At 41.1% G+C, this 17,409-nt stretch overlaps 1 protein-coding gene and 1 long non-coding RNA gene across 4 annotated transcripts in view; one reads left to right on the top strand and one right to left on the bottom strand.

The window, feature by feature from the left end:
- The window catches only part of MIB1 (MIB E3 ubiquitin protein ligase 1), an 81,007-nt gene that overhangs the window by 42,396 nt on the left and 21,202 nt on the right, over nucleotides 1-17,409 (top strand). For all 3 annotated transcript variants that reach the window (XM_048057925.2, XM_048057926.2, XM_048057927.2), the window contains exons 13-14: nucleotides 14,093-14,225; nucleotides 14,608-14,694. In XM_048057925.2, the coding sequence (XP_047913882.1) occupies nucleotides 14,093-14,225; nucleotides 14,608-14,694 (220 nt within the window). The remainder of the gene's footprint in view (nucleotides 1-14,092; nucleotides 14,226-14,607; nucleotides 14,695-17,409) is intronic.
- Nucleotides 1,272-7,630, bottom strand: LOC125182083 (uncharacterized). The gene is made up of 2 exons (XR_007161019.2): nucleotides 6,584-7,630; nucleotides 1,272-5,207 (listed from the first exon to the last, which is right to left on the bottom strand). It is a non-coding gene; the product is annotated as an uncharacterized lncRNA (long non-coding RNA).

The raw sequence follows: 17,409 nt of genomic DNA on the forward strand, positions 1-17,409 counted from the left end.
AATTTTTAACCGAATCAGTCATATTAAAAGTGCATTTATTTTGGAGTTTTTTCAAAGTACTGTGAACCTCAAAGCTTGCCAGACTTTGCTTCTTCAGTGTTAATGAGATTTTTCAGACAGAAAAGAAGAGAGTAAAATTTGAGAATGATGTACAGGTTGGGTATATTTCCCATGTTTTCGGCTTTAGGATATGTTTGATCTATTCACATACCTGTGACTGCAGAATTTTCATTTGAAGACACGGCTGTGAAGTGTGGGCGTATTTTATATCCATTGCCCCAGTTAGCTTTAGATTTGCATTGTATCTTGTGAAGAGAGCTTTATTCACACTGCAGTTAGCATCTTAAATAGTGGCTGCTTTTTGAGCTGACCTCAGTTTGCACATATGTGCCACTGTTCTTCAGACCAATGCATTCTGCTACATTTTAGGTCAAAAAAATTAAAATATTGGGGTAAGATGCAGATTTACATTGCTGTTCAGTTGCGAGGAGTATATATATCGCGTTTAAATTTATAAACTTAATAAGCAAATAGGAGGAGGTAGTGTTTCAAAATGGAATTGCATTTTTCCCCATGGCTGTTGTATTACTTTTCATAGATCTGTCCTTGGTTTTATACTTGCAGATGGTTTGAACTGGTTGGCAGTGGGATTTTTTTGACTGCAGGGATCTGTGAGAGATGGGATTTGTCAGCTGTTGTTAGAGTGTCTCAGGACTTCTGTGTGCAATAGTCATGCGAGTCCTCAAAGAGACAGGTTCTGAGGTAATTGAAGAGTTGTTAAATTCTTTTCTGAAACAGTAAAAGCGATCTTTGATTTCACATTTGCTCTTCAGAAAGTAAGTGAAGCTTAGTTGAAGCTGAATGTTAAAAAAAAAAAAAAAAGCATACTCTTAAAACCTCTTACTGAAGTATTATGTCAGAAATGCTTTGAAAGAAGACTTTTGTTCAGATTGGTTTGGAGAAGGAATATAATCTCCATGGGCAGACCTATAATTAGATAGCACATTAGCCTGTAGCTGTTGAGGTCAGCGACAAATTTGTTATCTTTAAATAGTAAATAATGTGCCCAGCATGTACAAGATGGCAAATACAGCTCCTACCCTGAGGAGTTTCTTCCCTTGTATGATTTAAAAAACAAACAAAAAAACCCCACAGCTCCAGAAAGTAGTAGGCCTGCTGTATACTGCAAATACTGCCCATATTTTGATCACTTTTTGGTCAGTTCTGTTAAAAGGGCAACAGACTTGAGAAAAAATACAGGAGACAATAAATCATTGGAAAATCTGTTTATTTTGCTGTTTGCCTGTCTTCATAAATGTTATGAGATCAATTTTCACTGAATTACGGACAGGATATTAAAGACCAGTAGCTGTTTATTTATAGATGCAACCTTGAAATTTTAGAATACAGAACTTACTATGCTTTTTGTTACCTTCTGTCTTCAAAGTACCAGGAATAATTGAGCTCCTCTGCAGAGAGGACTGCATAATTACTCTGAACAGGCTTAGTGTCCAGATTTAAAAATACGAAAAATCCTGTAGTGATCAATGCATAGCTACAGCTGGTTGAAGGGGACCAAATCCATTGAAGAGGTGATTTGGTTCCATTTTACCAGCTTTAGCAAAGCATTGGAGTGCAGGAAGGTTATAATTCAGTAAAACATTTCTAAGGCCCTTTAGCATACGCAGACTGTTTACAAAGAACATGTGGCTTTCTGCTGTGTTACACGTTTTGTTTCTAGTCACTGCAAATTTAAATTCTTTGATTAATTTGGAGAGGGCAACATGGTAAGCTATGTACCAGCAAGGACTGTACGGTACACGCGTTTGTTTATTTCTCGAGGCTCTTTGGATGAGTCTCAAGTCAAATTAACAGTTGCAGTTTAAACTGTTTTCCATCTCCAGTAACTAACTTCTAGAGCACTGACCAGAAACAGCATGCTTACAAGCTCTGCTCCTGTAGGCTTCCTTTGCCTCTTTATGTTCAACTGTACTGGAGGGAAGGTTTTGTTTTCCCACCTCCCTACCCCCCTTGGCTTTCTGGCAGGTTACCTTTTGCAGCTGCTCCAGTGCTGTGGCTGGTTAGCACAAGTGTAAATGTCAAGTGCTTTCAATTCCACCACTATATCTCTGGTTAGTATTAACTTTTTAGGAATGATTATATAATATAGCAGGGCATTTTTTTTTTTATTTTTTTTTACTGTTGATTGTATATGTAAGCATGTTTAATGCCAGAAAAACGCAGTTTTTAAAAGATTTATCTGGCGTTGCATCTGATTGTTGCTCAGCTAAGGCTCCTGAATACATTTGTGCATGCTTACATAGCTTTTTTTACGTTGTGTGCCGAGTTCTTTATGAGCTTTGACTGCAGAGGGAAATAGGAGGCAACATTAGTTCAAGCTATTCTCTAATGACTATATCAAGTATAGTCTGCATCTGCTTGTTGCAGAGCCTGATACTGGTGAGAAGATTTATGTAAATATATTCCCAACACCATGTATCCTAATAGAAGCATAGCAGGTGTGTCGCTTGGACTTAAGCATTAAAGATGGCTATAAAATTAGTTTCTATTTTTACCAGTTATACAGGAACTGTTTTACAGATACAGCTGCTCAAGTGCACTTTTGGATGGCAATACAGTTGCATGTACTGGCCATATCGGGACAAAAAACGGCCGTGGAAAAAAAGCCGCGTAGCATTTGATAATGTCAGCATCTGTTATCCCTGTCAGTCACACAGTTGAAATGTTTGAGTTACAACTGTGTCAGCAGATGCCCAAAGTTCAGCGTGTGCTCAGTTAAAATTGAACAGCTGATCTAAGTGATGGATGTGACATTTCAGAGTGACTGGATATGTATTCTTAGAGATATGCTAACATGAACTAGCAGGAAGCAATGTCGATATATAATTTTAACTTCTGTATCACTGAGAACTGTCATTTTGTTTCGGAATAGCATTGCGATGTTACACAAAGAAGCAGCAAAAGAACACAACATATGACGACTTGTTACCAAAAACTTGTCAAAATAAATTTAAGCTGTTAAAAAGTTTGGTTATATAGCGGAGGCCAAATCAATTGGTGGCGAGGACAGGAACTCCTCAGTAAAATACGTAAATGCTTAGCAGTTAACCTCTCTGTAAAGCTGCTGGTAATACCAAATTGCTTCTCGGAGCCTGGTCGAGTTCAGTAGCATCACTGCGTTTAGAAAAGATACTACAGTTTGATTTGCTTCCCACTATAACCCAGTTTTTAATTTAGATGTTAAGACGCCATTGTCTTTGTGCCAAAATATCTGCTTATAAAAGGAATAGCTTTCAAATAAATTTAACATTTTACTTAAGCAAATGGTTCTGATAAGAGGATGTTCTTTCTTGTGTACGTGTTATTCTGTAGTTTCAGGTAATAAAAATAGCAGGCTATGTATAATAGCTATTTGAGAATTATGTGAGTATTTAAAAATAAGGTTCTCCATCTAAAAATGGTGCCTATTTCCTTTTTTTTTTCCTGTTGTTATTTTTCCTCCTCCCAGAATTTTTAGTAGGTACATGGGTAGAGTTAGGATATTTAATCTGGGACAAATGTGTCTACTTTTCATGAATGTATCATGTAACTGTTTTTAGAAGGCTGCTATTATGAATAGGAATTGCTGGACTGATGAGCTGGGAGCTTTCCTTTATATTTTCCTCATTTCTGAATTTTATAATGAGCATCGTAGGGATGGTATGTGCTGGTATATTTTAATTAATACTGCTTTTGGAGCTTGAAACTGCTGTGGGACTTTTTCCCAATGCTTTGATATTTCTCGTAGAGGTCTTACAATTTTCTGAATGCTCTAAAATCATATTTGCTTGGCCAATTTTCTTATATCTAGCTTTACAGTAAATTCAGTTCATTTGAAAATAGTATTTAAGGGAACTTAATAGTATTTAAGGGAACTTAACTTCTAAGTATTAGTTGTCAATGTGTTTTCATTTAGGAATCTGTCAATAGCTTTAATCTGCTGACTAGGAACTGTGGCCCAGAAATCTCTGTATTGTCACTTTCTGTGCATAAACCTGACAGAGCAGTTTGTATCGCAGAGCTTGGTGAGCATACTGAATGCTGGTTTGGAGAAAATTCTGATTTAAGTGTCACATATTAAATGGCAGATGTTATCATACTCAGTAATTCTGATTATCCTTTTCTCTAAATCACAGGCTGAATTTCTTAGCTGGTTCTGCTTGTGTCCTAGTTGCAGCCTGTAGGTTAAATACCCTGTGATTGATGTAAATTTAAAACCTGCCATCTTAAGCACACAGAACTTGCTGTGATTAATAAAATAATGGCTTGGTTAAATGAGATATATTTTGGTAATTGATTTGGCTTTTGAGGTTTGCTTAGGGTCTTTTGAATGAGGTGTACTGGTAATTGTAATGTTCGCTGCTATGCTGCGATCTTAATTAGTATGTTTCGGTTGTTTCCAGCCTTATTTTGAGTTTTTTGTTTACAGCTACTGTTCTGCTTATAATCCACAAACAACTTTTTCTACCCACGTTTACGGTCACTTAATTTAACGTTTTGTGATTTGGTACTAATAAGTACGTGTTACTTTGGCAATACCAGCTGAGCCCTCAGCAAGTTAATTTGTCACATGAATGTCATTCAAACAAGGGGGAAGCCTGTTTCTTCCAACAGCTGTTTAGTTTCCTCTTACTGGTTGTTCCGTGCCTGCCAAAAATACATACTTCTTTACATTCCATAGCATTGTATGTTCATATGGGTACATAAAGAAGTATGTACTCTGAGCAGGTACACACAGAGTTGCTCAACTACCTGTCAGATGAACCTGAAAAGCATTTTGCTTCCTACTAGTGCTTTCATTAGGTAAAATTCAGGTTGATACTTCTTTGGAAGAACATTGTTACGAGTAACTGACGGTAGAAATCCAAACTTAATACTGTAACTGAACTCGACAATGCAATTTACCTGCACAGAGGCTTAAAGCTGGTTATAGTTCATTGCTCTGTGATGGCATGGACATTAGAAGTGCTTATCCAAATTTTTGCAGCATCTTGATGTTCATTCTCAGCGACCAAGTCTGAATGGAGAGTTGAATCTCTGGTAGCTTTGCAAAGTGTTTTCTTGGGATTTGTAGTTGTATTCCACCATAAAAACTGCAGTTTCCTCTGAGGTCTTCTCGCAGACTTCCATGCTGGTGTGCTGGCATCCTAAAGGAAAGTACAGACTCATTTAATACAGGAGTTACAAACTTTCTTACCCTCCCCAGCACCATTTTCATGCATTTATACATCCCGTACAGTACTCTGCAAACTCTTCACAGGTTTCTGCTTATTTCCGTTGTAGTTCAGCGTGGTTTTAAAAACATAATTGCACATGCCAGTGGTGATCCTGCTTATCGCAAAGATGATGACATTGAATTAAGAAAACAACCTCTAACTGCTGTGACAGGATTTGGATTGTTAGGCCAAAGGTCAGATGTGACAGCCAGTATCTATTCAACACTTCTGCAAATAGTTTTCTGCATTTTTTTTCCCTAAATTGGCACTCACCTGCTTCAGTTAAAATCTTGTCCACACTTGAAATATTTATGAAAACTTTAAAAAAAAAATACAAAAAAAAAAAACCCAAACCACACAAACCTATAAAAAAAAAAAACCCAAACCACACAAACCCAAATTTGCCCCTGTTGTGCCAGACTGTGTGCTGTGGTTTGGAATGATAGTTAACCATTTGATGTATGGTAGGGGTTTGACTTCTAAAGGGCTGTCACATACAGCTTATGGTTTCTTAATTTCAGTTTCAGGAGTTTGTTGGGGTAATAGTAAAGATTAAGCTTTGTCTGTGCAGCACTAGAAGGTAAATTTAAAGTGAGCTTGTCAATTAGTAAATGTAATAGTCGTAAGGCAAGACGAGAGCAGAGGAAGGAAGAATTTCTGCAGCTCCTGACAAAAACCTAGTGCAGCTGATGGAGAGCAAATCAGAGTGTAGCAGGAGCCAGCCCAGTACTACAAGGAGAAACGGCAATGCAGCATTAGAATTACAGCGTTTGCGTTCTGGGGTTTTAAGTAGGTTGTCTTCATGTACATCTGAGATAAAGCACCTTGACATTTTTCCTTAGACCTACTTCAGCACTCGGCATTGCACTACCATGCTGTTAGCTCTTTTTTTTTTTTTTTTTTTTGGTACAGTTGATAACCCTTTAGTTGTGGCTTGCGTAGGAAAATAATGTATCTGACTGAAGCTAGCAGTCCCTCTGTTTACTAAGCAGTTAATGGCATTGCAATATTTGAGGTTATCTTCTTTAGCAAGAATTCTGCCTGTCAGACGAGTTGGGCTTTTCTGCTGCGGATTTTGGACTAATGTTGCTTTCTTTCAGCCTGCTCTTTACACTACAAATGCTTGACACTTCACCACACTCAAAATCAAACTGCTCCCAGCGCGGAGGGATTAATACGACAATTACAAAAAAAAAAAAAAAAAAAAAGACCGAAAACGTTCTAGCAGCTAAGTTAAACATGCAGCAAGTCACAGGCATCCTGGAAACGTGCAGAGCAGTGCAGGTCTGCTGAGGCTGTGTGATTACCTGGGCGCTTAGTGTCTGTCATGCGGCGCTGGCAGAGAGGTAGTGACCTAGCGGCACACCGGCAGCAGCCATCTGGTCCCAGTGTCATCTCATCTGGTCCCAGTGTCACCTCATCTGGTCCCACCACCTCATCTCCTCTGGTCCCACCACCACCACCTCGTTGGGTCCCGAGGCGCTGACTCAGCTCTTGGTGACAGGGCAGGGGGCGAGTTTTGGGGCGGGTGCTGCCTCACCTCCTTAAATGCACAGAACTTAAACCCCCCCCCTCCCCGGCCCCCTCCCAAAATCATAAATAAGGAAAAAAAAAAAAAAAAAAAGGCGCGGAGGCACCTGCCGCCTCGCTTGGGGTGTCAAAGATGGACGCTGCCGTATAGAAATGATACCTTAGGTCTGCTGGACTGAGAGCTAAGAGTCCAAGGATGGATGCTAGGAAGCCATGGGAAGGTGAACTTAGCCCACTGTCAGGTGAGGATAATCACAGGCAAAAAAAAAAAAAAAAAAAAGGAAAAGAAAAAGCCGAAAAATAAAAAAGAAGCCCCAGAAGTTGGGAGTCACTTGAGGAAAAAAAAAAATAAAATAAAAAAATGCCCCCCGCGCTGCGCCCCCCCCCCCCGCGCCCTCCCGCGGCAAGTGCCGCTGTCCTCCGGCTCCTCGGCCCCTGCCCCGCGCCTTCCCCCGCTCGGGGCCGGGCTCCCGGCGGCGGCGGCCCCGGGGCTGCCTCCCTCACGGCCCCCGCGGCGGGCGGGAGCGGGGCCGGCGGGGCTTTATAGGCGGGCGGGCATTCGGAACACGCGCGGCCGGGCCGGCCGGCTCCCCGCGCCCGGCTCTTCCCTGACCATATTTAGTCAACCCTCGCTGAAAGCGCTGCCGAGCGCCGAGCCCCGCCGCGCTCCGCCGATCGATTGAGCGGCCTGGCGGCCCCCGCCGCCGCACCGCCAAATAAAGCGGGGACGGGCCCGAGGGGAGGCGGCCTGTGAGGGGCTTCGGGCGGCCCCCGGCTTCCCCTGCCCGGGGTGTTCGGCGGGGGGTTTGTGTGAGGAGCCGTTTCTGTAAGGGGTTTTGCGGCGAGCAATAAAGTTATCTGGAAGAAAGCGAAATGGGAGTCGGCCTCTGGTGTTCTTTAAAAAGTCGCGAAGGAGGAAAGGATGGTTGAAAAATCCGAACTGACGCCACTTGCCTCATACACCCAGTTACACATCTGGTCTGTAACAGGGCCGGCGTTTACACGCTCAAACCCGGAAAAGGGCATTTTTTATGACCATGGGGAATATATGCAATGTTTTCCTCAGAATAAAGTAGCCAAAACGTACCCGCTTAAATACAGCAAGCCAAGGAACCCAACCGTTTCAAGGCGCTCTGTCTTTTCAGACAAAAGTCTTTCTGTAACTTAGGAGCAGAAAGAGTAAAAATGCTGACAGGTTTCTCAGTCTAAAACATACAAAGCTCATCCCAGTGAATACTGATGCAATTAGTAGTTACTGATACATTTAAGTTCAGTGCTCTAAGGCAGGGAGTGCATTTAAGGTAGGAGCTGCAAAGTCCTGAACGAACCGCTGTCTTGCATTTACCCTTCTCCTTGTTTCCTCCTCTTTTTGCGTCGTCTTTGCCCTGTGCTTGGTAGCTGCTTATCCCGTAACTACTTTTGCAGCATAGCTTTCTGGTAAAAAATCATTTTTTTGTTTCCCAACTGTTTCAAAATCATGCATTTAACACAAAATTGCTGTGCAAGATTTCGGCTAATATAGAGTATGTTTTTGTAGCTCACGTACAAATTGATATACCTTGTTGTTTCGTTAGTTTAATGTATGTCGAAATCAATTCTTCAAATACCAAGGCATACTTGGAAATACTGAGACAAAAAGAAGGAAACAACCTGCTTATTACTCAGACTCGTGTTAACTGAGCAGTGAGGTAGATATGAAATATTGAGCTCTCATTCCATGATACAGAGCGCTCAGCAATACCTGTCCAAGGTGTTAATGTGCTTGTTACTTGTTCCTGAGGGATGCTTCCTTCGTTTTTCCAGCGTAGCTCTCTGGCCTGCACAGTGAGTGTGTTGTGAAGCAGATCGGGGAACGGATTTGGCTTAAAGTTGTGTGCTGACGTTCACTTACGGTCATATCGTTGCCAAAAATAGCACTGTCCTGCTCCTGCGTTACTTCTTGCACTGTGTTGGTACAAATACTTCTTCGGCTTCGCGGTGAACAGGATCAGAGTAGTACTCCACATGAGAAGTAATCCAACAGAAGGAGGAGGTTTTTTTAGATGCTGTAGTGGGACCATGCTTTTTAAAAAAAAAAAAAAAAAAAAAAACTTAAATTTTTAAAGAAGTTTTCTAAAAGTGGAGCAAATGTAGTCAGAGTTCAAGAATGGGATAAGTAAAAGGTATTCTTGCTTTTTTGGTGTTTTAAAATACATATCATACTGTATAGCCTTAAAGGAAAACTTTGCAGTGGAAACTGTCTTTAGATCTGATCTGATCCTTTAACTGTTTGTGGATATGGCAGGAAACAGGTGAACAGGTTGAGCTGAGCAGCGGTGGGAATGAGCGGAGAAGAAGCTGAGGGGGAAATCCTTGAAGCCACGATTTACTGTAAAATATCTTCCATAGGAGGAAACCATGTCACCCTGTGACAGTGGAAAGCTGGCCTGGGGTAGGAAATGGCAGGAGAGGAGAGAAACTTGTCATAGAAAGCGCACTGAATCATTCCAGCCCTTAGAGATAAGGTTTCCCGATCAGTTTATGCTGATCTCAGACTGCTTCTGAAAAGGGCAGGCTGCCCTCCCTGCAGCTCCGGCTTCATCACTTCCTCGTTCCTCCCACTGGTAGTGGTCAGGAAGTCACAGCACAGGCTGGATGATATCATTGATCTGACTGAAAGTGGGCTTACGAGATCGAGAGCCTGGCAGGTTGTTCCACTCGCTGGAGGGTGACGCGTCTGTACAGCCAGCGCCACGCTTGCATCGGCAGCGTAGAGAGAAGTGGGACCATGTCTTGTGGTATCAATTTAAGTTAAATGTGCTTAAGCTGATGTGAAGTAGTCAATCTCTTTTATTTTAAACCTAAGTATCTGTTCTTTACTAAAAACAAAAAAAAATTTAAAAAAAACAGTAAAGCCAACCCACTGCCCTTCCCCATTTATGACGCTGCAATCAAATTGCAGTTGGTAGCAGAGAATCTTCCCTCTGTTCTTTCTTTACATATTTTTGAACAGCATAGAAGGATAGCTTTGCAATTAAGAACTCTAAATCTCAAATCTTTTCTTTGCAACAAGGTGGTAGTTTCATCGTGCTGCAAGTGCCTTTACCTTGCAGACTGTTCACATTAAGCTGTTATTGTACGTGGCGTTTTCAGGGAATGTGAGCATCTGTAAAAATTCTGTAAGTAAAATACCGCACGAAGAAACAGATCCTGTTTATAGGTTGACAATGAATAGTATACCATATGTTAAAGCTGTTGGTCATGACACTGATGACTGTTTTGTCGTAAAATTCATGCTGTTGAATTTGCATTCTTGCATTATGCATGATTTAAATATATATATATATATATATATGTTAAGCCGTGATTCCTTATGGGTGTTTCTTGTACCCAATCTCTTCTAACTATTAAAGTCTAGGTTGTCATATTGTTGGCAGATAGGCCAGACCAGAAGGCAGCCCCTCCAGAGAAAATATAAATTATGGTGGGTTTTCTAAGTTACTGTGCCCCTCAACAGCTGGGTCAGGGAAAGCAACAGATACCTCAGTCTCTGCCCACACATGTGCTTTCTCTCTTTACCTTTTTCCCTGAGCAGGTGTTTAGCTCCTGTGAAAGATGAAATGGTTTCTTCAACCCCTTCAAGGCTTTACAGACAGCTTCCTCTAAAAGTTTCACCAAATTTTTCTTTTGTTATCCTACCTAGCAGGGTTCAGATTGAACTAGTAAAAGGCGACCAGGAACTGAAAACAGCCCAAGATCTTTATCAGCTTCTTGCTAATCTGTACATACTGCAGAGCAACAAATGCCAAAGCTTACCTTTTGTAGAAGAAAAAAAAAATGTAGTTAGCATAGCAATGACATAAATTTGGTGCTTTAACAAGGCTTTTACACAAATTATCAATAATCTTTAAAGCTAATTCAATTAGCCGTGTAATCTGTAACAGCTGAATAAACTGCAAATGATTAGTCAGAAGAGTTTTCTTCAGCTGATTTCATGGTTACCATTAGATTTACTGATTTCTTTTTAATGCAATTACAGCGAAAGAAGTCTGTTTTCTGTTTTAATGTATACAAGCTGAAAGCAAGTTTTCAGGACCACATCAGCATTGCGGTCCTGAAAAAGGAGCAGCACAGTTCAGCTTCGTCATTAATACTGTGTGTGGAACTGTGAATTAAGAATGGCTGTGTAATTGGCATGTAACATTGATTCACTGACATGACTTTTTATGGTACAGTGCACGCTTGTTTCAGTGAGAACTGTTGTGAATGATAGCCACTCAGCCAAGTTGTCAACGTTTTGGCAGCAGCTCTAGAAAATCCTGCAAAACAGAATAGCGGTAGCAGGGAAGCCTGCAATGAAGGAACGCAGTCGTGTGCGTTGAAGGAAACTGCCTCTGAGCTGGTGGGAAGGAGGCTGCAGCCACTGAACAACTTACAGGAATTTTCCACTTGAGGCATATGAATGCCTTGCTGCATTTTAAGGTGTCGTGTCCATAAGACCATCCTTCCATCCTGCTGTCCAGTAAGTTAGTGAGGTCTGGTAGAGAGGGAAGTGTGGTCTCTGACTTGCACAGGCAGAAGAAACTGAGTATTAGTTACTGGCCCTCTGATGCTTCACGGTGAGAAGTAATGTAAGTTTCTGTTTTGCATAGAGGTTGGTTGTTTTGTTGGTCCTACTGTTTTTTCTTTGTTTGTTTGTTGTTGGTTTTTTTTTTTCAGTAGGAATAAAGCATTTTAAAAGCATCCAAAAACATACCAGGCATCTCATTTATATAAGATACTGTTTTAGCCCCCAAATATTTTACAGATGATTTTCAGAAGAAAGTCTTGCTGGTGTTTGACAGCAAACTAAGTGGGAAAAGATGTGAAAACAGAACTGCTGAGGCTAGTGCTCTTGCAAATATTAGGATGAGTGGTATTTTTCATAGTATATAAAATTGCTACATTAATTTCTTAATTTTCTCTTAGAGATGAGGTGTTAAAGAAATAGCAACAGTAATGTTTCTGAAGCACGCTCACTTCCCAATGCATCTGTTAAAGTACGTGAATGTACATTAAGTATTATTTTAGTTTGCTTTAGATCCGTGGAGTTGGCAGTTTCCTCATTTCCTTACGGAAGACAAGGACATAAAACGTAAGCTGGGATGGCTAAACTGTTCCTTGTTCAGTGACCAGAACTACTTTGGAGACAGGCTGGCTATATTTAGAGAAACGCTTCTCTGGGTGTTGTGCCTTGCCATAGCGTTCCTCAAGATGTAGCTGCAGTTGTCTTCAAATCTTCAAATCCTCAGTCTTTGAAAGAATTTGTGTTGTTTTTTCAAATATTCTAGCTTTTTCTCCTAGCATGCGACAGAACCTGCAGAAGGTGTGATGAACAGAAGCTGAGCAGTGTACGGCCTGTTAAGCATTGTGGTCTTTGCTGTGTTAAGTGATGTAGACTGTGAGGAAGCAAGAAGCTTAGTTCTGCCAGGAAAACAAAAAATCAAGAGATGGAGAACTGTTTCTTTTAAATTGTGCGCTTACCTCGAGAAAGCCGTGCTTGTGCTGAGGTCTGAGAAGATGGAGGTGACCCGCAGACAGCCAAATGCATTTGGTTCCTGGTGAAGATGTTGTGGTTTTGCAGAGGACAACCCTGCAGAGCACACTGGCGGTGGACACGCAGCGCAGCAGTTGGTCATCAGTCTCCTCGGGGCCTGGGGCCAGAAGATGCAGTTATACTTCATGGTGGTTACTTTGTACACTTTGAATCGGGAGAAAAGCCACAGTTTTGGTGTGAGGAGGGTGAAACAGGGTTTGTCTAGTGCGCTCTGCAGGATCAGGAGAACACAGGGAGACGCTTAAGAAGCCAATGTTGTTAGCTCCAGTAGTGCAGAGGAAGGAGTGCATGTTCTTAACGATACAGCAGGCTACCTTGGGGACTCTTATTTCTGCTCGTTGGAGTGAACCATGCCAGAACCGCAGCTTTTTGCTTGTTTTACGGGGAACTCGTTGGCTTATGTTAAGACAGAGCTGAGGAGTGAGTAGCATTTATGCCATGTGGATGTTCAAGGCAACCGGTCAGTGGAATGAATCAGGAGCTAAGTTATTGCTTACAAGGGCAGATGGCTTATTGTTATCCGCTGCAAATATTTTTTGAGTAAAAGGCTCGCTTTGTGAGAATATTTATTGAAACTCTGCCTTCGGAATATCAGGTGGCTAATGAAGAACCGTTTGATTCAGTTATGGTACCTACATTGCAAGGCGGCTTGTAATTCAGTGCTTCCACTTGTGTTGGCTAGTATTGGATTTTAAAGTTTAAATTTTGTGGAGAACCTCTGTTTCTCCTGTGAATCACACCTTGCTTCAACAGAAGGGAAAGATCAGGTTGATAGAAGAGGTTTTCTAGAACAAGATTATAGCAGTTTCTGGTTTTTTGTTCTTCTCTGAGCAACGGCCGTAAGGGAGCTACGTGTACTGTTTACAAATACAAAACGATAAGGGAATCAAGTTTGGTTACCTGCCTATTCCAAAAGCTAGGCAAAGACAGGTGAGCTTGAGAAAAGTGTGTTTCTGAGAGAATACAAGATAGACCAATTTGTTCATCTTGCGTTGCGTTATTAATGCCTTTTTCGCTGCCTTCTTTGCATTTCATGGATTTTAGCCTGCTTTAATACTACAGTAATCAGGTTGCTTTTCGCCATAAATCCACTTCCCTTGGTAGGTGTCTTGGTAAACACATAGAGAAGTGGGGTAGACTACTGGACACTGCCATGGTTTCTTAAACTCGGCTACTGTCAGTTACTGAAATTCCTGTGTTCCACTAATCTCACTTTACAGTTTCAGCATTCATTTCTTCTGTTCCTAAAAGATCTTGCTTCAGTTTTATCCTAGAAATAGAAAGACTTAACTGTTAGGGACAATAGCATCAATTCATAAAGTAATGATTTTCAAGAAAACCAATGTGTAATGAAACTTGTTTCTTAAATAATTAAGTAAAGTTTGCCATGAAGATTTTCAGGGAGAAGCATTTCTGGCTTCTATGTTTCAGAATCTTTGTGAGTAATATTTAGGGTAATTTTTGGCGCAGGGTGATTGGCTGGTTTGTTTGCGTACTTCTTCTGGAAGGAACTGAACATGAAATTTTTAGACTTTGGAACTGTTGGTACAACTTTTCATCCACTTTTCTCTTTTTTGAGAAATGGCTAATGTTATTTCTGTCACTGCTGCTTTGTAGTTCTGCAAATGAATACTGCTTTTGCTATTGTCCCGTTGTCATTCAGCAAATCCTTCACAAATGCACTTATGCCGTCTCTGCTTATTTATTTCAGTGCAATGCGTGTATTGCTGTCCAAGTTGCCACGACCGTGGATTGTTGATGAGAAAAAAGATGATGGTTACACTGCCTTGCATCTGGCAGCTCTCAATAACCACGTGGAAGTGGCTGAACTTCTGGTGCATCAGGTAGGGCTCTTTTCTCAGGAGGATTTAAGTGTCCCACTTCAATTAACCATCTGATGTGAAAATAGGTTGCTGCTGCTGCCTGCAATCGCAGTGCAGAAGCAGTGGAGCAGGGAAGGCCGTGTGGTGAGCTGTAAAGGTCAAACTTGCTTTTGAGATCATTACAATGGCCTAGTAGTGCAGGGAGACTGGACAGTTTGATACCTGGTTTGATTCAAGAGATCAGCGTCTGAACAGAGAGTAATTAAAGTAGCTAATCACTACTGCTCTCAAGTATTCAAAGTGGGAATCATAGTGAGGGTTTTATTCGGTGCTTTAATCGACTGCCTTGCCTGTAGACGAATTGCTGGGATGGTAATGGTCTAATGCTCTGAATATCTTTCAGGGCAATGCTAACCTGGATATCCAGAACGTAAACCAGCAAACTGCTCTGCACCTTGCCGTTGAACGACAGCACACGCAAATTGTTAGGGTAAGTATCTTGCTGCAGTCAGCCATAAGATGAATGGTGCTTTGTTCAAGCTGAGTGTAGCTGTTAAGACACAGATGCTTCATGAACTTAAAAAAAAAAAAAAAAAAAAAAGGTTTAGCAGCGTGTTACAGCTATTGAATGTTTGTATGATTAATTCTGATAAATGTGGAAACCCACCAACAGTACAGAAGGTCAGAAGGCAATAGGAAGGAAATTTCAGGAATGCTAAATTTTTGTATATATATATTATGGTCTCCTCTCTGTGGCTGCTAATTCCGGCATCCCTTCTTGTTGAGTGAGGGGGATCTTCTGTGTGTTCTTCTATAATTTGTCTGAGCTTTATGGTCTTGTAATGGGACCTCAGAATAGCATTTTTGATGAGTAATTATTTTTGCTCATGGCTTTCGCAAACTAACTAGGTGAGATACCATTTTTATCAGTTTCACTCCTGAGTGTGTAGCTTTCCCTGTTCTTAGCTTAGGAGAGCTATAAGCAGTAATAAAATCAGCAGTGAAAGTAATGCAATTTCTGTTCTTGCGCACATGATTGCAAAAGTTTAATACTTTTAACAAAAAAAAAAATAATTTAACAAAACTGTTGATGGCATGGGAAGCTGGAGTCCAGCACAGCTTGCCCATTCTGGCATGGAGTGGGCTGTTGAGGCTTGGAGAGAGTGCTCAGTGCTGTAGGAAATGTTTGCTATAAGTGAATCCATCAGCCTGGCCCGGGCCCTCTGTGTAGCTTTTGTGTTAGTGTTGTGAGAATCATCCCATATTAAAAAATTATTTTTACTCGGGCTTAGAGAGAATTGTGCCCCCGGTGCAGAGCTGTGTCGGTGGCTCTGTCTGGCATTATTTTGCTGTAAGGTTTCTCCATCTCCACGGGTTGATGGATGTGATCCCATTACAGTGAAACATGTGATACGGCCCTATATCTGGAACCACTTGCTACCAAAGAATGGTTTCGGAGAGTCACTTGCATTCTGCAAGCCTTTCTGCAGCTATATTTATTTGGTGAGCTCTTGTGCCCTTCGGGAACTGACAGGGCACCTGGGAACATAATACCAACGTAGCGGATGACAGGAAGGTAGGCACGTTGGAGTGCTGGTATATGGATTGGGTTGACATACTTACATCCAAGAATGTTTACGTGAACGACCCTATAGAGCAGCCCTACTTCAGAGCTGGATTAGCTTTGAGAAGTCCTAAAATAACTCATGCAGCCATGCAAAGAACATGTTGGCTCCTATATTTCAAATTTAATTCCTATTGGGTACTTTCCAGGGTTGGGTTGTACCCTCAGGCATCTGTGGAATAGTGGTCAAAGGTAGCAGGGTTCTTTTGAAAGCTCTGCAGTCATGACAAAGGGGGATTTTTTTAATTTTAATTTTTTTTGGTCTTTATTATTATTATTTTTAACTTCTGCAAAGGCCTTGAATTTCCGTGGTAGACAGGGATTCCAGGTTGCTCTGAAAAGAGTTTTCTCTTAGATTTTCTTCAGAGGGATTACTAGAAACCCATAGCAGTGACAGGGAAATTTTCATAACATGCTACTGTTTCCAGGAGAAACTCTGAAACAGAACATGGCTAGTGGCAGACAGGATGTGAGCGTAAGAAAAATTGGGTCAGAGTAAGTCCATTTAGAGAGTGTAAGATGTCCAGAGGACTGTTGTGAGTTTCAGCTGTTTGGTTTTTTTTTGCTTTCAGCTGTGGAAGAAAGGGTTGGGGGGAAATGATAAGCTGCAATCAATTACAGACAGGCATTTCCTTGACATAGAAGTTCTGAATTCCTTTTGAGGTATTTTAATTTTAGCCTTTTCTAGAGTCTGAGATCCTTTGATTCGGAGAGGCTGAAATCCTTGCAAGCAGGCTGTTTCTAAAGAGGGAGATTACCCTTTGTATATTCCTGTTTCTAGGCCGTGCTTTTTGTCTCCAATGCAATTCAGAGTTCTGCAGAGTAGCAAAAGTTCAAAACTAAAGTTAAAACATCAGCTGCTGCTATCTGTGGGTTTCTGAATAGCACCAACGAGATTTTTTTTTTTAAGGGCATTGTTATTTGTCAGCATGTGTTGGCTGTTTTGTGTGACAGCATATTTAAGAAAGTTCTGGTGCATCAAATCAGGGGAGAGCTGGGTGCAAGTGCAGCATGAATGGGAGGGCCTATGCAGCCTTAGGCTTGCTTCATATCATATGAACTGGAACGTATGTCGTAGGGGGCATGGCTAATTTTAGCCTTAAAGATGAGTCTTACAGTTCAGTACTTTCCAAAGCGTTCAAAGATGGTGTGTAATAGTGGTTTCGGTGTCTTCTGCTGCGTAAGGATAAACCTAAGTATGTGCTCAACTACTTTGTTAATTGAGGATACTGTACATTAGCAGGTTATTATACATTAAGTTGTAAAGTTCAGCATGGTGTGAAGGTGGTGATCTTTGAGGTCATTGAAACCTATTATTGCGGAATATATGCATATCTAAAGTTTTGCCCATTTTGTTCCGTTTCTGATACGTTACTCGAATAGATTGCATTGTAGGCTCTCTTGTAAGAGTTAAAGGTAGAAGGAATCCTGTAAAATGCATCTGTCTCTCACTCAGCCATGCGCAAGGCTTCTGCTGAAATAAAGCTGATGTTTGGAAGAGGTAAAGGCTTCAGTTGAAGGCTGAGCTTGAAGCAAGAGAAATAAATTTAAATAAACTCAACTGTGAAATGTAGCAAGATA

This window comes from Anser cygnoides, chromosome 2 (assembly GCF_040182565.1).
Source record: "Anser cygnoides isolate HZ-2024a breed goose chromosome 2, Taihu_goose_T2T_genome, whole genome shotgun sequence".
NCBI classification, from domain to species: domain Eukaryota; kingdom Metazoa; phylum Chordata; class Aves; order Anseriformes; family Anatidae; genus Anser; species Anser cygnoides.